The following is a 27,481-nucleotide window of genomic DNA, read 5'->3' on the forward strand; positions in this document are numbered from 1 at the left end:
ATCAAATATTTTACCCATGTATTTGCATACATTAAAATATACCTGAATACTCAGTATTGTCTGTTGTTCCTGGAGATGTGTTTCAGCTGTTGGGGAACAAACAGTAATGTTATCATGGTGATGAATAGAAGTGTTAATTATATTCCTGCTTTCCTTTTGAATTACTTTATTTTCCTGTGAGAAATGCCAGTCCCTGCTGATCAGTTTTAATTGCCACGTGTCACTAAATGTGGATTTGCGCTAGATTTACTGAACTAGAAAACTAATACTACATCTGTAGGACATCTATATCTGTTCATCTCTTTGGTTTTTTAGTTTCCAGGCATTTTTGTGTTAGAAAGTGGTCAATGAATGCATTTCTTAGTGGTCTGGTAATGAATTTTCACTATTACATCAAGTGCTATTTGGCTGAAAATTAGAATTCATGATGTGCATGAGAATTTATTTTATTAAACAAAAACTCTGACAGGAGGCTCAAACTTAAGTGTTCTGGACTTTTTAGTTATAATGCCCTTCAAAATTTTGGGACATGGTTTTTCAAACATTTAATTGAATTTGCTGCCAGAGGAAGATGTGTTGTCCTGGCAGTAGGGACTTTACAGAGGGTCACAGCTGCTGTGGCACAGTTACACCAGAGCTCCTCGCTGCTGGGGTAAAACCCCACAGTTCTGCTTTAATTGATGTAATTACACGAACAGCAGAGGTTCGTGGCAGCAGAACTGGGTCAGTCAGGAGTTGTATCTGGTACAGCTCAGGCTGGTGAACAGTACAGCCATAGCTTAACTCCCGAGGAAAAATGGGATTAAAGGAAGGAAGAAGCTCTGGTAAAATGACTGTAAGAGCAAAGTTGTCACCATTCTTTTTGAACAAGTTAATTTCAAAGACTTGGCTCTCATCCTTCTACTCTGCTTTGCATTCATGTGGTACTTGCTTTCCTGTCTTCATAGTAATTTCTTTTAATCTGACAATTAATTGTAAGCCTAATTGTATTACAATACATGTATTTTCCATGGCACTTGGCACCATGAGAGTCAAATACAGTAGAGTTGTTTGGGTGCTGTTGCATTACAGATCCAAATCTTTTTTTCCCCCCTCACACTTATATTTTTCTGTAGTTTGGATTAGAGTCTTGCTTTTCTGAATACTAAGAAATGTAACATTTGTGTCTTGGAGAGGAAAAAAGCTAAATTTATGGAGGGGAAAAACAGGTTTCATAAATACTGTGGAACTGGGATCAGGCATCTTTTTTTTTTTTTTTTTGATATTGAGATCAGTTTGTATTTCCATAACCAAAGCTCCTTCAGTTCACCCTCCTGTGGTTGGAGCAGGCAGGGGTTCATCATGTCAGAACTTGTGTTTGGCATTTAGGATTTCTGCTGAGTGGAGAGCTGGCATGTTGGCTTGAGAAACTTTCATGAGTAACTGAACAATTGCTGTTGGGTTTTTTTCCTAGGAAACTTGTGGGTTTGTTTTTTGGTTTTTTTGTTTGTTGGGTTTTTTAAAGAAGTTTACCTGTATCCAAAATAAAAGCAGTGACAAATTCTATTCAGTGTAAATATGGAAATTAAATAAATCTAAAAGTGAGTTAAATTAGCTAAATGAAAAGAAAATAGGTTTTGACTGGAAGGGTCAAGCAGCCCTTAACTAAGAATGATTCTTTTTATAGGAATCTTTATAAGCAAAGAACTACACTGAGGAGTTTCTTTCAGGGAGAACTTTGGCAGTTGTAGAAAGCAGGGCTGTGTAAATTATTGTAACTGTAACAGTACAAAATAGAGACTTTTCCCTTCCATTATCTTGCCCTTCCAGCTGCCAGTGATAAAGAGCTTGTTCTTCTGCATAACTTAATAATATCCCTTGCTCTGGAAGGGGTTGCATTTTTGTTACATTTATTTATATTTTACCTCGGTTTTTTATTTATTTGTTTTCACCTGAAGCTTGGTCTGTTCTGTAAAATGGCTCTGATGTTTATTGTCCAGATATTTCATGTGTTTGTGTGCATTGCTGAATTCTCTTTTCTGCACTCTGAAGGTGCAGCTGGACAGTCTCTGGCAGTCAGCAACCCTCACTGGCAAATACCTGCTTTGTAAGGGGCTACTTGAAATTCCCTGAATTTTCAAAATCCCTTTAGAGAGGAGGTGTTGCTGCTGAGCAGAGCAGCAATCCCATGTGTCTGCCTATAAAAATGGACATCTAAAACTGCTGTGAGGAAGGATGCTTCATCCCTGGAAATGTCCAAGGCCAGCTTGGATGGGCTTGGAGCAGCCTGGAGTCATGGAAGGTGTCCCTGCCCATGGCAGAGGGTGACACTGGATGAGCTTTAAGGTCCTTTCCTTTGCTCTGTACCCATCCATCCAAGTGTCCAGAGCAATTGCACGTTGGCCACTGTTAAATGTAGCTCCAGTTATATTGTTCATACTAGTGACAGCTTAGCCTATCTTTATACCAGAATATTTTCATCTTTTTTTCTCATTTTCCTCCACTCTTTCCTATTCATCATTTTCCTTGCCTTGTAAAGTCAGCAGGATTAGCTGTGGGACTTGAATCCCACCTTCAGTTATCTTTTCTCTTACAGTTAGTTTAAAAAAAATCTCCATGGGATGAGTGCAGCTTGTCTGGAACACAAGGTATCATGTTCCAGAGAGAAGCTTCTAAGTGTGGGTTTGACCTTGCACAAATGTTTAATCCCTGTTATTTGTTTGCATTTGTAGTATTTAAACTACTACCCACAGTCATGACACTTTAACAACATGACTTCTATGTGCAATCAGTACTAGACATCTGTTTCATCCTTTAGAGTTTATAGAATCATATCCAAAAATACATTGGAAGAACTTAATGGTGCAGAGTTAGACATTCAGGAGTTAGGAAATGCCAGAATTCGAGTTCCCTTCATTATTTCTTAAATTCTGAAAAAAGCAGGACTTGCTTCTGGTTCTTTAAAACAATATCCTGCTTCTTTTCTGTGTTGTGATTAGATTCAAGGATGGCTTTTCTTTGTAGTCTTAAAGCTCTGGGAGCCCTGGTGAGGGAAAGTGAGTCCTGAGTCTCCTGCAGGGTGTGTGGAGTGGCAGGGAAAGCTCCAGCCCCTCTCATTTGGGCAGTTTTGCTCTCAGAACTGTGATGTCAGAGGCATTGCCAGTGAAGGAAATTGTTCACCTTGTTTAACTCTTTGTTTCTTTGCTCAGATTTGTTTTTAACAGGAGCTTGAGAGAGGATTGAAACCTCCAGTCTTTCAGGCTCAAGACTGAAAATAAGAACAAGTTTTTCTGTGTATCTTGTGCAAAACCTTTAATGTTTTTACTATCTTAACCCATGACAGTTCATAGCTCCAGGCAAGAAATCAGACTATATGTAATGCAGTAATTGAGACCAAATCTGCTGGTGTTTCAGTAGAAGTTGTTTCTGTGATGTTGTTTGCTTCATATTTCAGTCAGAAGTGAACTCTGAGAACTTTGAGGTCAGAAGAGGTGGATTTTTAGTAAAACATTTCTATGATGTGCTGTGGGTACACTCTAGAAAACAGTAATTAGCTACTTTCCAATACTGCTGAGGCATCATAATTTTTCCATTATATTTTCTGTTTATGACACTGCCACCATTCCTGGAAAGTGTCTTTCTTTAGGTGGCATCATCTGTGCTGACACAAAGCTTGGAGTCATGAGTGCATCTACAAGAAAGTGCTTTAGAAATGCAACTCCTTTGTTTAACCCAGCTCTTGCAAGTATCAGGGTGGTTCAGCCAGGCCAGTTTGCTCTACTAAATACAAAATAAATAATTATGATGTTTACTCTTTCTCTCTGTATAATGTCATATAATAGAAATGGTTGGAATAGCAGGGCCATGTGATGGCTTGTGGAGAAATGGTTTTAATATTCTTTGAAATTACTCCTGAAATTATTACTTGAGATATGTGTCTTAGGAAAAGAAGGATGTTTAAGGCAAGGTATAAAATATATAATGCTGCTGCTGTTTGTCAAAGTTAAAATTATCCTTTTTTATGATAAAGGTGTGTTTTGGTTTTTTTTTTGTTTAGTTTTTGTTTGTTTGTATTTTTGTTATTTTTTTGTTTGTTTTGGTTTTGTTTTGTTGTTTGTTTTTTTTTCCTGCTTGTAGCTGGTGAGAAGCTCTTTGGCTCTTCTGCTCTGTTGTGTTTTTTCTATGGAGTGAGGTATTTGATTAATACTGTAACAGAGCAGTGAAACATTGAATATTGGGTGTCAGAGCTGATGTGGTACCATCAGTGCTGACCAGGAGAGGTCCCTGGGCTTTGCCATGGGGAAGCCCTGCCAGCCAGTCCCTCTGAGGAAAGGAAATGGTCCTTTAAAACATAAAAATATGGATTATTTTGCAAGGTCACATGTAGAGTGTGGTACAGTGTGTAGTGCAGGTTAGGGTGCATTGTTGGATCTGTGAATATTGCATACATTGTGTCCTGATAACTTCCAACTTGTTGCCAGCCCTGCTCCTCTTTCTCACAGTCCCAGGGCTTGCCAGGGAAAAGCTGTGGCTTTGATTTGCCTTCTGGAGACAAGCATGGCATGAGCTGAGCTATCAGGAATGGGGAATGGCAGAACCTATAAGCATAAAAATAACATTTCTTAATGAAAAACAGGACAAAAGACTATTTGAAAGAATTCAGAAGACAACCTGGGAGAAAATTAAAATGAGAGGAAAGGGAAAACTGAGCTTTTGTTGTACAGAAGAAACAAAGTCTGATGAGAGTGGGGATTCAGGGAAGGGAAATTCAGTTCATTGTCACTGAGCATTTCTGATGTGTGAATGTAATTTATTTTACAGCTGCTCCCCACCAATTTTCTTTTTCTGTGGTCAGTTGTTAAAAAACAAAGCCATCTGCCTTCTTTTCATGTTCTGCTTGTTTACATAAACTAGATGAATATTCTCTGAATGTGAAGTGCATGTTCTGCATGACTCTGTTTTCATTTCTCTTTTTTTTTTTTTCCCCATCCTGTTTTATTCTGTAGATTCCACCAATATGCAGGCAAAGATTATGGCACAGTCTAGGAGGGAATTATTCAAGGCCATTATTGGAGCACTCAGAGGTGAGTATAAATTGTTCTTCTTCTTACCTGCAGATGATGAGAAATTTAAGCCCTTGGAGCATCTTTCAGTTCAGACTGCTGTTGCTTTTATTTTTTTAAATTTCACTCTTTACAGTTTTGAAGTTAAACTTACATTTCTGCCCCTGGAAATCTTTGAGTCTCTGCAAATGAATGATAACACAATAACTTCAAAAAAGAGCTCTTAAAAGTGTAGGTTTTGTGTGGTGATATTTAGATTTATTTATTAAGCACAGAAAAGAGCCAGGTAAGGAACAGCCAGGTAGGACAATCTGCATTTTCCTTCAATGTGTAGGGCTTTATTCCTTCAAAATTCTGCTTAAGTTGTAGAATCTTCTCATCATTGAGTGCCAGGGTGTCAGGCTCTTACTCTGTGAGGTTTGCTTGCCTGAAAACCACTGCAAACACAGGGAAGATGCAATTTTTCCTGTTCATGGGAGAATTATGACACATTTCTGAGTAACACACTTGTTTGAATGAAGCTGAGAAATGTATTTCTCTTGCTTTTCTTTTTTGTTTTTAATTATAAAATAATAACCACTCATAACTGACTTAAGTAGCTGAAATCTTTTGAGGGTCATTGTGACTTCAAAGCATGAAATCTGCTTAGATTGTTTTTTTTTATAATGTTTTTCTTTTAAATGTGAGAAGTGACATTTTGATTTGGGAAACCCTGGGGTCTGCTATCAACCAACATACATAAAATAAGATTGCTAAGAAGCTTTTGCATAAGTTGAACCTGGAAATTGTCAACATGTAACAAATCTTTTAAACAAAAAGCAGATTCTTTTCTGAAAAGCTTTAAAAGGTCCATTGTTTGTGGCAGGCACTTTGAACTTGGAAAAATGCCTGGTGGTAGTGAGTTGTAATTTTTTAGTACATCTACATGCAAAAATAAATTCAGTCATTTTCTCCAGGGAATCTTGGCTACATGCTAAGAGAAGTGAGCATTTGTTTTTTAACAAGCAGGTTCTTTTCCAGATTGCCCCTGTACATGGATTGGAGCAGGGCCTCTGGAATGGGATAACTTGTGCCCATTCCCATCCTGGTAGCAAAGAAAAGTGTGGAGCAGATTTATATTTATATTTATTTTGCCCTCAAGTAAAGTTACTCTTGCATAAATGGACAGAGTATTATTGCTGAAATGTGTTCCATTTTACATATTAATGTACCCAAGTATGGCTATCCTCCAAAACCTCAAGGATTTTTCTCTGTTCTTCAGTTCATTTTCAATATTTAAGGATCTGTTATCTTGCCCTCCTGGCTGCTTGGAGCATGCTCTTTGCTGCTGGGATTATTAGATCCCTTTTTTATTGTTTTCTTAAACAAGGCAAGGTTTTTAGAGGGAGGTGAGATCTTTTATTAAAACAAGTTTCACCTGTTTGATGATGAGGGAGGCAAAACAGGCCAATAGTTCTTCTTTCTGCTGGCTTTTATGTGCCTGTTTCCTGAGGTTCTTGCAAACTGACTTTTCATTTTCACACAGATCCTGCCCAGGTGGCAACTGATAGAGAAGAGGATGTGTTGGCATGGCCATGCTGGTGGAGGGCTTCACACAGATCCAAAGGAAGGGGTAAAACTTGCTCAATTATTATTGTTTTTTAAATAAAAAATGTTATCAGCTTCCCCCAAAAAAAACTAATCTAAAAACTGGAGACCTCAAGCAACAATTTGTCCAAAATTCTCTTGGTAGATACATAAATATTGTAGTAGATACTGTTAAATTGTCAATGTAGACTTGCTGGCTCTTAAATCTCCAGATATTTGTGATAATGGTGTTGAAGGGCTTTATTTATTTTTTAAAAATACCATTTTACTGTTATACACTCCCTTGAAATTGGCCTGGAATAGATGATTTTGATGGAAAATATATTTTCTTGTCATTCACTGGTTTGTTGATCTTGTTTGTGACTGATATTTCCCTGTGACTTGGCAGACAGGATGGTAGAAATCAGCTCATGGGTTATTGCATCAGTTGGTAAAATCACACTTGAAATGGAAGGGGAGAGAAGCAATTAAACTGTGTGTATTTTTACTTGGAATTGATGGTAATACATCTGATACATTTTATAATAGACTGCATTTCTATTCAGGAAGCACATTAAAGTAATGATGATGGTATATAAGGAGAAGCAGGATCTTTTATTAGACCAAATGATTACAATCAGAAGATGAGGCAAACTTTTGGTTAAAACAGGACAGGATCAACTGTGTGATTAAAATTGCCAAATCAAAGCTCTTGGGTTTACAGAATTCTCATCTTCTCATTTCCTGGGCACACTTACTTCTGATGCTTTGTGTATTTGCAGAGTCATTCTGTATGAATGGTTATAACTTGTTTAAACTTGGGTGGAATCTTCCCTAAAATTAGTGAAGACCACATTGATGACAAACTGAATTTTGAGTTTCAGAATCCAGGTCTTTCAGGGCTGGTTTAACTCTTCTGAGGTTGTCTCTCCTACAGCCTCAGTTGTAAAGAAATGGAAGAATTCAATTTAGGATTTGCTTTCAAGTTTTCATCTGAGAGTTGTCCCTTCATTGAATCCAGACCTGTTTGTGCTGCAGGCAGAAGTCAGGAGAGGTGTATGTTTTATAATATGAGGGAATTTCATATCCTGAGGTGTAGCTTGTTTTAGTAAAACATCTGTGATCTTTTCTGCATGAGGCACAGGAGGAAACAAAATAATTGGCCATCTCCAGTCAGTGGCACCAGTGGCTCTGCATGTCATGTTAACTTCAGACTCATTTTGAGACCCACCTTGCAATAAATATAACCTCAGAGATTTCCTGGGCAAAGCAGACTTCAAACCTAACTGATTCTCCTTCTCTGTTTCACATATTCAAATTCCAGGGTTTTCTCTGGTCAGAAAGGAAATGGAAGGGTCTGTTTACCACAACACAAGTAGCCTTAAGGGATGTTGGATGTTCCTTAATGCTAAAACTCACTAGCAGTTATGTTATCCAAAATTTTAATTTGCTGGCAGTGTAAAATTCTATTGGCATTCTCCCTTCAGGCACTGCTTACAGCTATTCTTGTATAAATAAATCTCTTAACTTCTTTATTCCAATGCAGCTGTAAAGTGGTTAATAGAGAACATGATCAGTTCAGACTGTTGTCTAACTAAACAAATTCCTGCTGTCCAGGAGAAAGCAGCAAGGACCAGCTGAGGAAGAGGTGAAATGTGTGAAGAGTGGAAAAAAACAGGGGAACATTGGGTTTGCCAGGAATTTCTCAGCAAAACTGAAGGGAAGGAAATATTCTGCTGCTGCAGGTGTAGTTCCTGTATCTCACGTATACATGCACTTGTAGTCAGTGTGTAAAAATACTGGCACCCCATTTATCACACTTTTCCCCCTAGGATTAGACTTTTAGGAGAACTGCATGTGAGATACCTGTCAGCTCTATTACACCTTTCTCTCTTCCAGATTTTTTCTGACAAACCAGGCTGTTCATTCTGACTTTGGGAGTGACATTTTAAATTGCCCTTTTTATAGCAGCTTCTGCAGGTACAGAACTGAATCCCAAGGATGAGCACAGACTGAAGGGCACATTACCTTCATCTCACATGGAACTACTAGAGAAACTTACACTTTGAAAATTCCAAAATAACTTTTACTTACAGCAGTGGCTGCTGTGCTGAGTACTGAGATCAGAACTGGTCTTTGCCAGCTTTGGGGGTTTTTTGGTGGTGATTGGGAGAATAATCCCATGCAGGAGGAAAAACCTTGTGCTGGTACAATAAAAGGGATGATAGAGCTCCCTGAGGGAGCACACAGGGAGCCAGAATTGTGTCTTTCTCTCTTCATCAGCAGTGACAGCAGAAATTCAAGTCAAACTACCACTTTCTTGCATCCCACTTCTGACAGCTCATCATCCTGGCACTGGCTTTATCCACCAAGTGACAGGGTCAGCCCAGTGAATGCCTTGCAGTGCTCAATAACCATGGAGATTGTGAAGAGGGAATTATGGCTTTCTTTTTTCCCCCCTCTTTAGGTGTTTTAAAAGGTCCAGAACCTGGATGGGATGGGTGGAAGGGACAGGAAGTTGGTCAATGGTCATTTGTTTGCATAGTGTGTTTGAAAAACATGCTGCATTCAAAAAGAGAAAAAGGCTTTCCTTCTTTGCTCCCTGCTGTATTAGATTTATAATATTTTCCTTCCATTCCTTGCATTTCTGTAGAAATAGACCTTGAAAGAAAATGTAAAATATTACTGCCATTTAAAAGGAGGTAAAATAAATTCATCTCTTAACCTTTTTATGTACCTCAGAGAATCAAAAAAGGGCCTGAGTCCATTGAACAGATTGCTCATTTTAATTCTTAATGTTGCCACTTGCATATTTAAACAATTTTTAACTCATGTTTCTGTACAACAGTAACATTTATTTCATGCTAAACTTTGATGTAATATGTGTGCATTTTGCATCCTTTGATATTTCTTCTTGTTCCTTTGCAAGGCCTTTGGCAAATGAATGGCTGCCTCCTGACTTTTTTCTAAATGGATTTACTTCTGTCACCGTTCAGAGCCATGAAAAAAGGAAATGGATTCCTTGTTTGCAGCCAATGTATTTTGTTCCTTTTAATAGATTTTCTGTGCAAAGTCTGCCTAGCCAATAGCAACATATAATTAGAACTGCTCGATTGCACTTTTGTATCTTTTGTGTCAATGTGGTACCCGGTTTTTTTTAACTTCCTTTTAACCTGTAAGTGGTGATCAAAGATATTTTCCACATGTTTGAACTGCTTTTTATGCATATCCTTGGCTCAAATGAAAAGATTCATGTATATGCTGCAGCAGATATCTCCATTTTTTAAGTGGGTAGGACACAACAGAGGCACTTTTGCATCTTCTCTCCACTGACAAATCTTCCATATATCCATTTTTTAAAAGTAGTTTGAAATGTGCTTATCCTGTGTAATGTTCCAATACATTTGCAGTTAGTGACAAAATGCCTTGGTTTTGCTTGAAGCTGTGACTAGAAAAACTGAGATTAATTTCCTGGTGATTTTCAAAGCTTACCTTTATAGGATTGGCTTCCCTGGTGTCCTCAGCAATTTTACCTTTTAACAGACCTCTCCTTTCTTGCTTATTCACCCCAGACCTTAACAGAGAATTTCTTTTCTAATTTGGTTTATCCTCAAACAGTAAGATTTATTATAATACTCCCCCTTGCTACTGACTTCTGTCATGAGAGTCATCTTTGAAAGGTGTGCAGTAACTTTTTGTTTCCCTCCCTCCTCCCCAGTACAAAATATTGCCTGAAATGGAGAGATTAGCTGCCCTTGCTGCCCTCCTTTCTGTCTTAGATAACCCTCGTGTCTTTCAAGTTAACCCCAGTGTAGCCAGCACAGAAAAATGAGTTGTTGATACTTGTGCTCTGTGTTGCTGCACATTCTCTTGTTCTCAATTAGGAAATGTGGTTTAGGCTGCAGATAATTTAGCCTGAGAGTTCAGTGGGATAATCAGAAGTGTCAGTGATAGACATATGTCCATCTGTAAAATAACCTACATTGCTGTAAAAAATTACAGCAGCCAAACCCAACAATAGAAAAATAATCCCAAAGCAAAACTTAAAAGCAAACAGAAAAAGTCATGTTTTTCAAGCTGTTTTGTTAAATGGATTGTGCTCTTACTTAGAGCAAAATCTGAGATTTGGGGGAGAAGCTATTTTAAGAATTCAGTTAAAATTGATAGAATTAGTTAAGCCAGCACATGATCATGTGCATCTTCTGCCTTGTGAAGTCTGATTATCCAGTGTCAGGGAATATTATCCAAACTACTTTATTGTGGACCTTTCAGGTTTCCTTCTTGCCATAGTTATTTGGTTAATTTGTTAATATTTTTTGCATTTCTCTCCTGTTGTTTCTGAGCTAGTTTAAAACATCTTCCAAAAAAGAAATAGCAAGTCCTTGAATTTTAATCTTGAGGGGATAAAAAGGAAGGGTCAGTTTGTTTGTTCTGTGAAATATTTCTAGATGGGGAATTGTGGCTTTCTCTGTTTGAGTTGCAGGCTTGCACTCTGGAGAACATGGAACATTTTAATGGCTTGTCATGGATATAAACCTAAAAACTTCCAGCTCAAAATGTTCATAGGCAGTCCTATGGTGTCTCTTTCCTCTCAAATAAAATACAGAAGTGATCCAAATGCATAAAATCCATTCTTATTTTTAGTTCTTTAGGCCTCAGTGACCCAGTGCCTTTGTCTGTTATTCCCCCAGCTGAAGGAGATCGATGCCAAGAAGATCATCCGGGCAATGCTGTCCTACGTGTGGCCCAAGGACAGGCCAGACCTGAGGGCCAGGGTCGCCCTTTCCCTGGGATTTCTGGCAAGTGCCAAGGTAAGAACAGACACTTCTTGGACTCTCCCAGTTGTTGTTCATCTCTACAAGGAATAATTTTCATTTCTAGTGTTTAAGGGCTTTTACACTCTTAAGATGTCTGGGTTTTTCACAGCAGCATATATGAGAGGTAATAGCTTGGATTTTGGAACAGAGTGTATCTGCAGGTAATACTCATATGCGTGGTTAGGGATGTGATGATGACAACCAGAATTTTTATTTTCCTTGATCTCATTAGTTTAGCCCAGAATTTTCCATTGCTGGTAATTATTTTCCTCAGAAATTACAGGAAATGGGAGTTAAAGGCTGTTCTTCTCTTCCTGTGTGGTGCTCTCAGACAGGATTTCTTCAGGGCTCTGTGCCCATTCTCAACCCTGAACTTGATCAATGTGGTGGTGCCTATTCATAGGTCTTGCTATGCTGTGGGAAGGGGATTTGAGCTCCAGTCTGTTGATATTTCTCTATGAGATAACAGAGGAATTAATTGTTTTAGAGACTGCTCTGGTGTCCTAATATGAGAGAAGCTGTGTAACCTTTTGTATTTAACAAAATTAATTTTTTGCTTTCATTCAAATGATTTTTCACCTAGTCTTTGATTATGAAATAGAGGATTGCTCTTACTTTTATTGCATTATGTGAAAGGATCTTCCATATTCTTACCTGCAACAACATTAGTGTTTATTCTTTCAAAGAATTTTGCATGGAAAAGTGTTCTGCAGATTAAAAGGGGATATAATTCAAATTCTCTGCAAACCTTGTTGAGTTAGTTGAGAGGAGCAAATGTTAACTTCCTTTTGTTTTAAAAAAAAAAGAAGTATGTGATTGCAAAATACTGGGAGGAAGTTTTGTGAATTCCATTGAGACATACAGCTCAGCTGGGTTGCTTTTAAGTACAGCAATTTTAACCAACATAAAGCTAATATTAGCACTCAGCACCATTGCCATGTTATGAAAAGAGAGAAGAGACAAATTTCAGCTCTGTAGGTGTTAAAAGAGGAGTGCTTGGGAGAGAAATGTGCTCATTTCTGTGAGCTGAAGAGGAATTGCTGGTCTACAGTGCTTTCTCAAGAGGTTTTTATCTCTCAGGTACTTGTGGGCACTGTCTCCAGCAGATATTTGGGTTGTGCTGCAGTTCAGGATGTTGCTGATAATGCAGGTGATGACATGCAGAATGTGGCTGGACTGTGCAAGTGAGCTTCCCCCCTTTTTGTGTGCTTGGGCAAAACACACAGCAATGCTTTCCACTGCATTTTAAAACTCTGGGGGAAACTCTGCTCTAAATGCAGATGTCTTGAGGTTTTGTGATGTAGATCTACCAGGTGGATATGAGAATGATTCTAACTTACTTCCTTTTAAAAGACTCTTATTAGTAATGTTCATAATAATCTGAGGGCAGTTTTTAAATGTTTGAAGTATTGTTTTCTCTTCTTCTCCCCATTTCCCTATTCCCTAATTTGTAGTGTTACTTGGATAAGGTGGAGAATGTGAAAACAGCCTCTGATCCTGCATGTGGCAGCACTATACCTTGCTTTTAAGAAGTCTTGTTAATATTTCACCTTTCTGGGGTGTTAAGAAAACGAAGTTGATGACCAGGATACCTTGACTCTTGCCAATAGCTCTGTATTTCGTGTAAAATTATTTCTACTGGGAGAGAGAGATGTTTCCCCCATCAGAAAATCATTGAATTGCTCTTTGGGGAAGTAACTGGGTGTTTGGATCTTTTGCATGTTCTGTTAAGTTTCCCACTTTACATTTGTACAAGGCAGCCCAGAAGCCCTGATGTCCAGAGCAGACTCTGAGAAGAAAAGCAGAAAACCTGTTGAGCTTTGCCCAGGTTTTAGGAGATGCTTGTTAAAGCAGAAGTGTTTTGTGAGAATGTTTGTTTGGGCAAACAAGGATTTCATTGGGAAAACACACAGCAAGCTCCCTATGGAAAATATATATTACAACTGGCAGGGGTGAAAAATTTCATGGATGTCTTCTAGCTGTCCTTTGCTTTGTTCTGTCATTACAAAGCTGTGTTGGATAACTGAAAATTAAGGAGTTACCCCTCATCTTAAGAGCTGTGCTTTTCTTGAATTGCTTCATACCTTACACATGCTAAGTGTGTGTGTCAGTGTGACACAAGTGATGTGCAATAATTTATTCCAGAGCTGTAGTGAGTCTGTCACATCTTTGAGCCCTGAACATCTGCTGCCCTTCCAGAGCACACAAAAGGTCACTTTGTCCTGGAGAAAATGCAGTACAAAGTAGTTTACCTGTATCTTTCCTGGACCATGTGTAATTGTGTGTGGTTTCCTCATTATCCCATTTGGGAGCCCTTTGTTCTGGTTGCTTGTGAGGTTAATTACAATGCACTCCATAGACCACACAAGCTGTTTGTTAAAGTTTTTCTGCTATATAATTGTGTCAGCACAGGAACACCAGCATGTTTTTCTCCTCACTGTGCTCCTGGCCTGGTTTCTTTGTTCACTATGGAATAAAGTGAATTCTGTGTCTGAAAGATTTGCATCCTCATTGTGGATTTTGTGTAAAGGCCCCTCAGTCTGAGGGGGTTTGCATAGAGAACTGTGTGGTCGTGATGGCTGCTACAAGTCACCTTCTCCCAAAAGAAACACTTCTGTAAGCCTTCTGGCCAATTCCTTCTGAGCTGGACAAAGGGTTTTCAGGTTTTATACCTCTGAATTTATTGTGGGTTTCCAGTTAAAATACAGAGGCTGTAAGGTGGCTTCAGTTTTATTCTGAAAACTCCAAGGAATCACAGAGGACAGGTAGGTTATGAAATTGTCAGCCATGGGGGAAAAAATTAAGGAATACACCCCCAGTTTAATTTGATTACTTACCCACAAAACAGCTGGAGTTCATTTCTCCTTGTCCTGCTGCTTGAGAAATAATTTGTCTCTTTAAATCTTCCAGTTCAGTAAAATTCACTTTCAAAACAAAAGCCAGTTTGTGTGCAGCTACTGAAGAGCCTGCAGTTACAATCTGTCTTGACTCCTTTTGTGGGGCCCAGTTGCTTGTCATTGAACAAATTATTGTGATTTTTGGTTCCTTTTTGTCTCCACACAACTGCCTGTGGTATTGTGAGCCTTCAAAGTGAGCTGTTAGTATGGCTTTTTATGACAGGATGGAGTCTGCTCCAGGGCTAGTGAGATCTTTTCTTCCTGGCAAGGTTTGTTGTATTATTAAGACACACTTGTAAATTTTTACCTTAAATATTTATAGCCTATCTAGATGTGTGTACACAATGTGAAGGATGCAAGGGGAAGGCAGGTGAGAGGAGTACACAGGGCATTATCTGTATGTTCAGACACATAGCTCAGCCTGCTCAGGTTCTGCATATCTGGATTTTCTTTTCCCATGTTCTTCCCCCTTTTTTTGGCTTCTCTACTGGTGAATGTATAGCAAATGCTTCCTTACTTTTCTGTTTCTTCCATTTTTCTTCTGTGGCACAAGGAAAAAAGTGCTCAGGCTTCTGAGGAGCTGGATTAAACACATGAATATGACAAAATCACTTGTCACCTCTGTCAGCCTGCTATGGGTTTTGGCCTCCTGGTCACAGCCCAGGCATGTGTTATTCATGAGCCAAAGGATTCTTTCAGACTCTCTGCATTTCTACTGACTGCTAATTCTGCAAGTTTCAGAACAGGAGTGGTTGGCTGAGGAGGCAGGACACAAGGCTTGAATTGCAAATTCTGCCAGCTTGTGAAGATAACGATATCTATCTGATCAGTGAAGCATGTTCCTGTGATCCTGGTGTTTGAGCTCTTTCTGGGGGCTCAGATGGAGTCAGATAATTGCAATAAACCTTTAGAAATTGTTCGGCTTTTCGAGGAGTTTCAAGTGAAAAGTATTTAAAATTGGTTTGGGTTTTTTTCCTATTGGAAAAAGTGTAGTTCAGATCATCATTAAATTTAAAGAAGCCACGAAGCCTGGTGCTTCTTCCCTCACCTGGAGCACATTTTGGAGCTTCTTGCCTCCACGAGGGATGGAGATTTCTGTGTGCATCTCCACAAATGGAGCTGTTGGATGTGTATGTTTATATTGGTCCAGAGATAAATTCACTCATCTTCATGCCAGCGTTTCTCACTGAATCACTGGCAAAAGAACAGTTCACTGTGGACCAGTTTTATCTTGTTTGGGCTCAGCCTGTCATTAATTCATCATCTTTATTAAACAAAAAATGCTGGGAAGAGCAAAATGAAAGATAAGGCTGTTTGCCTTGAAAGTGGTGTAGTCCCATGAGGGAATAAAGATGATATTGCACTGTCAGCTTAAAACAGTGCAGTCATTAAAAAAATGTTTAAACTCATTTACTTATGATTCATTCTAGGGCAACCTGCTGTTAAATGTGGGCAATTGAGTTGGGATGATTTCATGGGATGCTGTATTTGCTTTCCAATAAATTCAAGCAAGGATAAGCTATTAATTCAAACCCAGGAATAGAAAATGTACAAATTCATATTAAAAGAGTCTTTTTAATGGGAATTGTTATCAAGCTTTCAGGCATTAGGCAGAGGAGGGAAGCCTGTACAGATATATTGTGCAAGACAATTGTTTTTCATGGTAGATTTTCATGGTCTACCAAGGTGTGCTTAAAGCTTTTTGTTCTGTGCCAGCAAATACAAAGAGAGAAATGTGAATTTATGCAGAAGGATGAAATTTTGTTTCCATTACTATGAACGTGATCTCATTGACTTAACAAATTGAGTAGGAAAGGCCTGTTTCTAATAATGGCCTCTCATCTCTTGCTATAAACTTTGTAAGATTAACTTTTTTCTTTTTAAATTACTGGAAAGCAGACTGTCTTGATTGCTAATGAAATGCAATACTGTGCTGCCTTGTTCTTATTCAAGCTTTACCCTCCAGGAGTCAGAACAACTATAACCTGAGACCAGGCTTTAAATTTCATTTAAAACTCTATTGGGAAGAATTATATTGATGTAAAAGAAGACATTTCTGCAAAATTGTAGGCTGTTACCAGTTAAATTAATTGTGAGTGGAGAACAGCAGTTTAAAGAATACATCTCTTTTCTTTAAAAGGGCTTTAAATATATCTGTAGTTCTATTTCAAAACTACCTGTAGTGCAGCACAGTCTAGTGAGGAGTAAAATCCCTGCAGAGAGATTTGTGAGAATCTGCAGCAAATGAAGACCATCTGCATTACAATATTCTTATTTTCTCCCAGGAAAACCTGCATTTTGTCATGTTGGTTGTCACTGGAACACACAAGGCAGTAGATTCATCTTTATTAAGAGCAAAATGCCACTCCAAAATGGAGTTTCAGTATCTCTGAAGGCAAAGTGGAGTTGTTTGGTTATACTGGGGAAGGGAGAGGCATTTGGGATTTCCACAATTCCCACCTGTTAGAAGGGGAGCTGTGGCTGAAGGGCTCTCAGGCTGCTCTGGACAAGTTCCAGAGGAATGTTGGAAGCAGGACCTGAACTTGCAGCTGTTTTCTCTTTTCAGTCACTAACAAACCAGCACTGACCTCACCCAGGTGCCCTCAGATCTCGTGTATCTCCTCTCAGGGGTTATCTAAATTATGCTGTGTTGAGAATTTTGAGGTGTTTTTTATAATGTATTTCATAGGAGACACATGGGAGAAGAGGAGAAAATGAATTCCTTCCTCATTTGCATTTAAATCTTTAGCCTAAACCACTGTCTAAAAAAGTTAACAGCACAGATTCAAAAAATTCATTTACATTTTTTTCTTTAAATCTGTAGTTCACAAAAATATTTTCAAAACTCCAATTACTCTGCCTGGTGAAGTTCATACCTTCCACTGTTTGCCATAATTTATAAAACTGGGAATATTGGATCCTGGGACAGTCATTAGAACTTCTGGAAGTCTAATTCTTCCCCCTTGAATTTGGACTGAACTTAAAAATGACTTTATCACTCTTTTCTCTCAAAGTCTAGTTTTACCCAGTTAATTTTCAGTTTTTTTCCCTGGTCTTTCAGCTCTGACAGATGTCCCTAAATACAATTGAGATCTAAGTGGGTATCCAAAACATTTGGTGGAGAGAGCTGAAATATCTGTATCAATCTGGTTTCTGGTTTTTGTTTCTTCTCATGTAAAATAATTTGTCATCTACCCACAAGTTTTTTCCAAATACTAAAAAAAAAGCCCAACTTTAAGCAAAGCCAACTTGTTGTAAAGTATTTTAACATCTGCTGTGATTGTAAGACTGTAGGTCATAGCATTCTTGTTCAACTGCTAAAAAAGTTGTGTCCTTATTTTCAAATCTTAACAGTTAGGAGCAGTTTGAATTAAGAAATTCTATTAATTTTATGAATTTTATCTGTAAATTGCCTTTGTGTTGATTTAAGTGAGCAATGTAACAACGGTGCATTAACAAGACTCGGGGATTTTATCTTTTCTGTGAGATTTTACATATTGTGCTACAGCTGTGCAAATAAAAAACTGCTGAAGTTGGTGTGTATATTAGACATTTGTTTGGGGGTTCACATCTAGAGGGGCCATCACTGTTGGGTGATAAGTGGTAGATGTCACTTTTTTGTTTGAAAACTCGTATTTGTACAGTAATTTGTAGTGTCTTACAGACTGTACAAAAAATCTTTTGTGCTGCTGTGCCAAACCCCAGGGGTAATGCTGACACCAAGTTAATGTTTGGAGTGATGCTGCAAATGGGAAACATTATTTAAATTTTAGGGGAGTATTACCAGAGACAAAGGGGGGGTTGGTTTATTTTCTTTGACTTCCCTGGAGCTTTGGTTTAGTCCATCGCAGTGACCCAGTGTTAGCAAAGTGCAGTGAGTGGTTTCCTGTGTAAGAACCTCACACTGAATCCTGTCAGCATCACAAAGAGCAACCAGCTCCAAATGATGACACAATTTAGCAGCACCGTGTGTGCCATGCAGTGATTCATTTCCTGGGCTTACCATGCTGTCCTGAGAGCTCAACCTCACTTCAAGGGCCTTGGCTGGGTCGTTTTTTGAGGATAGAAATCCACATTTAAAAGGAGACAGTGAGAGAGACAAAGTAACCCTGCAGTCCCAGCAGCAAGGAGAACATTGTGCTTGAAATAAAGAGCCAGCTCACCTGCACTAAGTGCTTAAGGACTAAATATAACAGTAGAGCAATTTCAGAAAAAAATAGTCATGCTCCATATGTGTTTTAATGCTAATGGTCTAATTGTTATTCTCCTGCTTTCAGGCCATGAATATTTTGGTGCCCTTCATGTTTAAATATGCAGTGGACAACCTCAACCAGGTGTCTGGGAACGTGCTCAACCTCGGTGATGCCCCCAGCACTGCAGCCACCCTGGCAACTGCTGTCCTCGTGGGCTGTGAGTGCATTCCCCAGTCCTGGATGGGAGCTGAGGCTCTGCAGGGAGGGGAGGGCTCAGCAGAGCTGCTGCCCATTGCACTGCTGAGCATCACACAGTCGTGCAGTGGTTTGGGCTGCAAGGGACCTTAAAGGTCACCCATGGGCAGGGACAGCTCCCACCATCCCAGGCTGCTCCAAGTCTGGCCAGCCTGGCCTTGGACACTCCCAGGGATCCAGGGGAAGTCACAGCTGCTCTGGGCACCCTGTGCCAGGGCCTGCCCACCCTCCTAGGGAACAATTCCTTCCCAATATCCCACCCATCCCTGCCCTCTTGCAGTGGGAAGCCATTCCCTGTGCCCTGTCCCTCCATCCCTTGTCCCTTTAGGCCCTGCAAGGGGCTCTGAGCTCTCCCTGGAGCTTTCCCTTCTCCAGGTGAGCACCCCCAGCTCTGCCACAGCCCCCAGAGCAGAGGGCTCCAGCCCTCAGAATGTTGTAACAATTTCAGAGTTACTCTGTGTTGATGTCTGTTCTCAATATTCTCTGACCTTGCTTCTTGGTATTCCAATTAAAAAAGGAAATAATGCTTATAGAATTATTCTTGATTATAAATTCTCCCCTTTCGTATAACCAGCTGCAGAAGAAACTGATTTAAATGTGTGCACAATGGTTTATAAATGAAAAATTGCATAAAGCTTGGCCCAATTAAGTATAAATTACCTTTGAACTAAAATTGTTGAAAATATATAAAGAATGAGTCTAGTGTAATTTCATGCATGAAGGGAAGTTGAAAATATAATTATTTTCATTCTGTAAACTTTTTCATCCCTTTTTAGATGGTATCTCAAGAGCTGGGGCAGCATTATTTAATGAAGCAAGAAATGCAGTATTTGGAAAAGTGGCTCAAAATTCAATCAGGAGGATTGCCAGGAATGTTTTTTTGCACCTTCACAACCTGGATCTGGCTTTCCATCTGAGCAGGCAAACAGGAGCACTGTCAAAAACCATCGACAGAGGCACCAGGGGCATCAGCTTTGTCCTCAGTGCTTTAGTGTTTAACCTGGGACCCACAATGTTTGAAGTGGCTCTGGTCAGTGGAATTCTGGTAAGTGTGGTTTAGTCATCATTACAATTGTCTCATTTAGGAATGATGCTCTTGCCAAAGTCTACTGAGTATTAACAATAATAATTGAATTTACAAGGTGAAAACAACTACTGTAAAAGACAGCAATCCATAGTTTTCAAATATCAGTTGCATTAAATAAGCTTATTTGAAATTATTTTCACATTTAAAGCCTCTCTTCAACCAGTTGCATTGATGAGAACAGTTTTAAATGTTTTTCTTCACAATTGTTGGGAAAATGAAATTAGAAAAGTAAACTGTGCACACAAGTATCAAATACACCCAGGTGAATAGTGAGAAAACAGAATAAAAATGTGGTTTAGTGCATTCAGGATAGAGGAGGGAGTGATTATTGGCTCTTTCCTGAACACTGGTCTGGACTTATCCAGAACTTAAAAGTGAAATTTAGCTTTTGAAAAATAGGCTTCTGGCAGGTTTTAAGCTTAACACTCTGAAATTTAAACTTCTGTAAAATAAATCACACTTTCTGTCTTTGAAGTCAGGATCTTTGGGTATTATTTAGGTGCAAAAATCTAAATCTTGATTATGTATCTCAGACTAAATGAAGAACAAGGATCTTGTTCTGTTTATTGCCTTTTAAGAAGGACTTAATCGAGTTTGAATGGCACAGTGAAATGCCTGTTAATGTTGGGTTACATTTTCTAACCAGTGGAAGTTGCAGACCAGGCTGGCTGTCAGCCAACCCTCCCTAGGGCTTTTCTCTCCTGATGTGCCCTGAAGTACAGAAAACGCTTCCTAAGTTGTTTTGCAAGGCCATTTATTTCTTCTACACTCTTCAGCTTTCTTTCAAAATCCACTAAAAAAGCATGGAAACAAATACTTATTTGTGAAAACAATAAGCACAAGCATCAGCAGCATTTGTGTTTTATAATGTGAAAAATAACTTTGCAGTATTATGTGCACTAGCTCTTGGTTATTGCCTCCAATCTTTTCATCTAAATCCTTCTTGCTGCTTTCCTTTTGAGTTTAAGCCTTTATTTAGCCTTAAGCTGTTGAGAGCAGGGATTGTGTTGGGAGGGACCATCATTTCTTGTCTTAAAATTAGGATAACTTAGCTGGAGACAACAGTGGAGTTTTGAAAATGATTATGATTCTTTTTTTTTTTTTTTTCTCACTTGATTTTAAATCTTCCAGTATTACAAATGTGGTGCTGAGTTTGCTTTGGTCACTCTGGGGACTCTGGGAGCCTATGCAGCATTCACCATAGGAATCACACAGTGGAGGTAAGGCAGGCCCTGGCCTCACATTGCTCTGATACCTCAGCCTGAACTTGTAATGATGTCTTGGAGTGGCTGCTAGAACCTAGAACAGAGGCTAGACAAGATGAAGAGAATAAAGTGGGGATTTAATAAAGGCCTTCCAACAGCTACACCGTGGGCAGTCAGGAGCCTCACAGAGGATCACCCAAGCTGGACAATGGTCATGAGTTTTTCAGACAATTATAAATTTAGTCCATTTACATATCAGGGGTTAATCCTCCAGTTACAGCTTTAGGCAATGAAGTTATATTCCCCCAGTTTGCTCCCTCCCAATTCACTTTTGTTGATAATTTTCGGGTCCTGAGGCAGTAGAGTGTCCTTGCATTTCAGGCCTAGGGGGATTATTTTGTCTGACCAAAATGTGAAGATAATTAACTAACACTCTGTATGGAGTTTAGAGTTATACATAATGCACTACAGGATTTGAAATACATAAAAGCTAAAATTCAAAGGCACCAGTGACTGGGTCAAACCTTCCTTTCCCAGGACTAAATTTCGGATAGAAATGAACAAAGCTGACAACGATGCCGGTAACGCTGCCATTGACTCGCTCCTGAATTATGAGACTGTGAAGGTAAGGCCAGCCTTTACTACCAGGCTCTTTGTCTTCCTTCTGTCAGCCTTAGGGAAGTGAGTCATAAGATTCATCTTTAAAGGGCTGCATATTTGGAGCAATAGCATATTTTTAAGCATTATTCATTTGAAGAGTAGTGCGTGGCATTGACAGAGTAGCAGGAAGGTTGTTAGCGGGGGCTGGAAAAAAATCTCTTTGTTAATAAAGAGTGAGAAGTTCCTCTCATGGCTGAATCACCTTGACCATCCATTTCTGCAAAGAGTAAACTTAGTCTTGAAGAGGAAGTTTAGGTTGGATATTGGGGAAAGTTTCTTCCCCCAGAGGGTGGTGAGGCACTGAACGGGCTCCCAGGGAATGGGCACGGCCCTGAGGCTGCCAGAGCTCCAGGAGTGTTTGGACAATGCTGTCAGGCACAGGATGGGATTGTTGGGATGTCCTGGGCAGGAGCTGGACTGGATGATCCTTTTGGGTTCCTTCCAACTCAGGATATTCTATGATTCTTTCCTTCAGTTGTTAGAGCTGCTGGAGAGGAGCTGTATGTGTGTCAGTGCGCTCTGTCTGTTCATACTTACAGTCCAACACGTTTGTCACTGTCACATTTACCATTCTTGTTTATATTGTAGTATTTCAATAACGAAAAATACGAAGCCCAACGGTATGATGAGTTCCTGAAGACCTATGAAAATGCCTCCCTGAAGACTACCTCTACTTTAGCTCTCCTCAACTTTGGCCAGAGCGCTATATTTAGTGTGGGCTTAACAGCCATCATGGTGCTCGCCAGCCAGGGCATTATTGCAGGTAACTCACATGTCTGGAAGCCTAAAATGAGTCTTTTAGCTCAGTTCATCCATAACAGAGGTGTTAGTTTTAATTAACTGAGGGTTGATGTGATAGACAAAACTTAAGGAAAAAACTCTCAACCAAAATCTCTCAAAATGAACTATGTATTTCTGCTTCTTGGAGTATTATTAAGTCCATTATATCTCTCTCTCTCAATGACTCTGTCAATCATACTATGATTTTATCAAAAACATTATAAAAGTTTGGCAGTTAAAGAAAGATCCCAAGAAAATGTCACTTCAGGAAGTTTTTGAAAGGTACTTCTATAGATAAAAATATTTCTGTGGACATTCTACAAAGATCCTTTCTTTCTGCCCTTCTTCCTTCCCATGTTGGCAAGATTCAGTGTATTTAGAGCCCTGTGCTTTGTCTCCATTAGTTTTGTTACCAATAATTCACTTTCCTTACATTAATAAGGGCACATTATTAAAAGAATTGCTTCCATCTGTTCTATACTTGTCTAATTTACTACATAAAGCCTGCTTGATTAGGAAGACACAGTGTAAGCTTCAAATACAGAATTGGGATAAAGCTCTGCTAAAGCAAGGTGGTTTTGGAGTAAAAATAATGATGCTTTAAAGACTGTTAACATCCAGAAGTGTTTGAAGGGCAGACCTTTATACCATGTGCTCTTTCTTGCATCTGCTTTGCCCTTTTTAAAGATGCCAGGGCAGGGAAGGGTTACTCTGAACAGATCAGTCAATAGGTGCAGTTTATAGCTGTTCTTAGGAAGATTTAGAATAGCTTGAGCAGGATGGTAGAAATATGGCTTTAAATCATCTTTTTGGGCCTGTTTCAGCTGAACTGACCTGCCACTTACCTTTAGCTGCTGTGACATCCTGAGTTTTCCCTTGATCAGCCTGTTTGATACTGAGCTGCCCAGAGGTTCTCAGTGTGTTTTAGCAGCTCTGTGGTATATACAGCATGAAAGCTCTCTCTTGATCATGACAAATTCTATCATTTGGATTTGTCTGTAATTGTACTTAAGATTGTCTTTTCTTATTTGTGCTTCCATATATTATTTCCTTCCCTTTTAAGTTCCTTAGGCCTCTCTGTGGATTTTACAATCTGATGTTGTATGTGCTGCTTGCCTTATTTGCCAGTGCTATTATATCTTTTTAAGAGTCAAATCCATACACACATTTCCATTCACTTCAGGCACCCCTGTATAAAATCTGAGAAGAGGTTCTGGTTTTTTTTTTTGTTCTTTAAACATCTGGGTTTAGAAATGGGATAAAAGAAATGAGGTTTGATTGACTTGATTCTTTCTTTTGGTTCATCCTAAAAGGAAAACTCTTCAAGTCTCCTGATTCTCTCACACCGCTTTTGTTTTAAGGCAGCCTTTCTGTTGGAGATCTGGTAATGGTGAATGGATTGCTGTTCCAGCTTTCTCTGCCCCTAAACTTCCTGGGAACAGTGTACAGAGAGACAAGACAAGCACTGATAGATATGAATACCTTGTTTACACTTCTCAGTGTAGATACCAAAATTAAAGTAAGTAGTAGTTTATTTTCCTAAAGCATCTTGAGCATTTAACAGAGCTGTTTGTGGCAATGCCATCATTTCACTGTGTTCTGATCTTCCAGGTTTAATTTCTATTCATGAAAGAGTTGTTATATGTGAGGTTGCTGTTCTGCCTCCTCTTTAAGTGCAATAGCAGTTAATTTTTTTTTTCTTGCAGAGAAGCAAAAATTGCCTCATGGAAGCTGTGTTTGTATTGAGATTTTTTAATTTAAGTATTCATGCCTCGTGCTTGAATTTTTATTGGTAATTAATGATGCAGAATATATTGCAAAAGAAGTTATGAGGCAGAGTGTTTACAGCAGGAATTTTTACCTCCTTTGGGGAAAAGGAGGAGCAAACCAATGTCACTTGTGCAGCAAATTATGATTATTTTCCACATATCCGAGCTGAAGTGTCTGTTTGCCTTTTTCTGAGATGAGAAAGGGACTGTTGAGCTTGTTGAAGGGTTGGAGATAATTTCTGGGCAGCAGATAAAGTGGAACTCTTCTTTTCTAGGACAAAGAGATGGCTCCAGCCCTGCAGATCACCCCCCAGACTGCTTCCATCGCCTTTGACAATGTGCATTTTGAATACCTGGAGGGGCACAAAGTCCTTGCTGGGCTGTCCTTTGAAGTCCCTGCAGGAAAGAAAGTGGCCATTGTAGGAGGTAGTGGGTCAGGGTGGGTAAATGGACTAAATATGCCAATCAATGCAGAATTTAGTTTCTTAAATGTGGTGCTGCTTGTATTTGCTTTTTATTAATTTTGTTTGTACATCAGTCCTGATTGGAGATTAGAAATGGCAAACCAGGATGTAACATTAATTCTTTTCAATTCCAGGAAAAGCACCATTGTGAGGTTATTATTTCGTTTCTATGAACCTCAGAAAGGAAATATTTATGTTGCTGGACAGAACATCCAAGATGTCAGTTTGGAAAGTCTGAGAAAGGCAATAGGAGTTGTGCCTCAGGTATTCCATGTTTCCTTCTCCCCAGACAGTCCATGGTAACAGTAATTCTAGTCTATTGGAACAGAAATTCTCAGGATCTGGCACTGGTGCAGTGAAGGCCAGTCCTAATGCAGTGGTGTTGCATGGTGACTTTCAAAGGAACTAGACTTTTTTCCCCCCAGGAAAAATTATGTTTTTATATGCATCACCATATAGATCCAATTTCTGAAATGTGTTTAAGCCTCCCCATGAGAAACTGCCTGCAGCTTTATGTGATTTAGCTTTATAGTTGATTAGCACCCGTAATGAGTTAGCAAAGTGGTGAAAGTATGCATGACATACATATTTAGGACACAAAATATATTAATCCCTTTTTTTGGGAAAAGAAATTTCCCCAAACACTTTTACCTTCAGGCTGCATAAAGAAAAATACAACCCATCCTGTGTTGATTCTTTCACGGGCTGGGGACAGTTTGGAAGCTGCTGTTCATGGTTTCTTGTTTAAAATGTGCTTCCCACAAATGCAGGATGCTGTTCTCTTCCATAACACCATCTACTACAACCTGCTCTATGGCAACACAGAGGCCACAGCAGAGGAGGTGTACACGGTGGCCAAGCTGGCAGGGATCCACGATGCCATCCTCAGGATGCCCAATGGCTACAACACCCAGGTTGGGGAACGAGGACTCAAGCTCTCAGGTTGGCTCCCAGATTCTCTGTACGCCCTCTGCTGCCTTCCATGCAGAGTTTAGTGTTCAGGTTTGCTCTTAGCTTATTTAGCTTACAGCACAGAATCATTAAGGTGGGAGAAGATCTCCAAGATCAAGTTTAACCTTTAACTAAACCACGTCACCAAGTGCCATGTGCACTCCTTCTTGGAACACTTGCATGGATGGTGACTCCACCACTGCCCTGGGCAGCCTGTTCCTATTCATGACCCTTCAGTGAAGAAATTCTTCTTATCATCCAACCTGAACCTCCCGTGGAGCAGATTGAGGTCATTTCCTCTCCTCCTGTCTCTGTTCCCTGGAAGCAGAGCTTGATCCCCCTGGCTGCCCCCTCCTGTCAGGGAGTTGTGCAAAGCCACAAGGTCCTCCCTGAGCCTCCTTTTCTCCAGACTGAGTCCCCCCACTTCCCTCAGCTGCTCCTCATAGGACGTTAAGTTCTAGAGCCTTCCCCAGCTCCATTCCCTTCTCTGAACACTCTCCAGCCCCTCAAAGTCCTTGTAGAGAGGAACCCAAAATACCTGCTTGTAAAAGCTAAATATTAATGTGAAGGTCTGCAGTTTAAGGCAGCTGTAGTCTGCAAGATATTCAAAGGAATGTATTTTCAGGGAATAGTGTTAAATGAGATTATAAGTGAGTCTGGAGGTGCATCTAAGTAAAACTGATTTTTCTCATGATCTGTTAGGGTAGTGGACTAGACTTGGGAACTCTGTGTGCTTTGAGCCCTGCTTGTGCTGAGGGATGCAGTGGGTGCAGACAGAGACAGCTCTTAAGGGTGTTTCTTTCTCTGTAGCTGCTGCAGTCAGGAGTCCTGGTGCCTTTGAAACGGGGGATCAGAGGGTACAGCCTGTACCCAGAATGTGCATGCTGCAGAAGGGGATTATGCAGAGACTTAGAAGGGAAATAAAATATGTGAAGCACAGATCTGGGTGAGGGAATAGAAGGTGCTAAATAGGTACTGGCAGAACTGAAGAGAATCGTGCTAACAATGAAAGATTTGTCTTGTGCTGCCTGTCTCCCCACACTCGTAATTGCTAGAAAGGATTTGACTGACAATAGGTTTGAAATGTCTTGGTGTTTATAGAAGAATAGAATGGTTTCAGTTGGAGAGAACCTTCTAAAAATTATCTAGACCAACTCTCTTGCTGCAAGCAGGAGCATCTTTCACTAGACCAGGTTGCTCAAAGCCTTGACCTTATGTTGAGGTTTAGATTGGATTTCAGGAAAAATTTCTTCACCCAAAGGTTTGATCAGGCTTCCCGGGGCAGTGGTGGACTCCTCGTGCCTGGAGGGATTGAACAGCCCTGTGGATGTGGCACTTGGGGACATGGGTCTGTGGTGGCTGGGGGAACACTTGGGCTCCATGGTTTTGTGAGGCCTTTCCAACCTGAAGGATTCTGTGTCCATTTCTGAGCCTGGAGCATTGTGTGTGGGTATGTTGGAGTTTCCTTCTGACCTCGAGACTCCTGTAACACAGCCTTTCTAAAAATGGGTTCTGCCTTTCCTCCATCCTTGTTTGTGCTGCCACTGGGATGGTCATAAACACCATCTGCCAGTGCTTCCACAAAGGTGGTGTTGAGAAAGGTAAGGGATTTGTGTTCTTCTCCTGCTTTGCTTGTATTCAAAGAAGAAAGAGTATGTAAAACACTCAGGGGAAAGACAATGGAATTCTTTTGAGCTCTGAGTAGGCATCTGCCACTGAAAGAACAGCTTCAGTTTCTTATTTTCAACAATTAGGTGAGGATTGACAAATCCCAGTAGTAAAGAAGCTTCAGGAA

At 39.7% G+C, this 27,481-nt stretch overlaps 1 protein-coding gene across 1 annotated transcript in view; it reads left to right on the forward strand.

Annotated features, from left to right (window-relative positions):
- The window catches only part of ABCB7 (ATP binding cassette subfamily B member 7), a 34,902-nt gene that overhangs the window by 996 nt on the left and 6,425 nt on the right, over nt 1–27,481 (forward strand). Inside the window, exons 2-13 of the mRNA XM_014877167.2 lie at nt 4,986–5,063; nt 6,568–6,654; nt 11,300–11,419; nt 18,600–18,732; nt 19,547–19,815; nt 20,989–21,077; nt 21,600–21,687; nt 22,311–22,485; nt 23,864–24,021; nt 24,547–24,710; nt 24,870–24,999; nt 25,506–25,677. Of these exons, the coding sequence (XP_014732653.2) occupies nt 4,986–5,063; nt 6,568–6,654; nt 11,300–11,419; nt 18,600–18,732; nt 19,547–19,815; nt 20,989–21,077; nt 21,600–21,687; nt 22,311–22,485; nt 23,864–24,021; nt 24,547–24,710; nt 24,870–24,999; nt 25,506–25,677 (1,663 nt within the window). The remainder of the gene's footprint in view (nt 1–4,985; nt 5,064–6,567; nt 6,655–11,299; nt 11,420–18,599; nt 18,733–19,546; nt 19,816–20,988; nt 21,078–21,599; nt 21,688–22,310; nt 22,486–23,863; nt 24,022–24,546; nt 24,711–24,869; nt 25,000–25,505; nt 25,678–27,481) is intronic.

The sequence above is a fragment of the Sturnus vulgaris genome, chromosome 14 (genome assembly GCF_052056855.1).
Source record: "Sturnus vulgaris isolate bStuVul1 chromosome 14, bStuVul1.hap1, whole genome shotgun sequence".
Taxonomy (NCBI): domain Eukaryota; kingdom Metazoa; phylum Chordata; class Aves; order Passeriformes; family Sturnidae; genus Sturnus; species Sturnus vulgaris.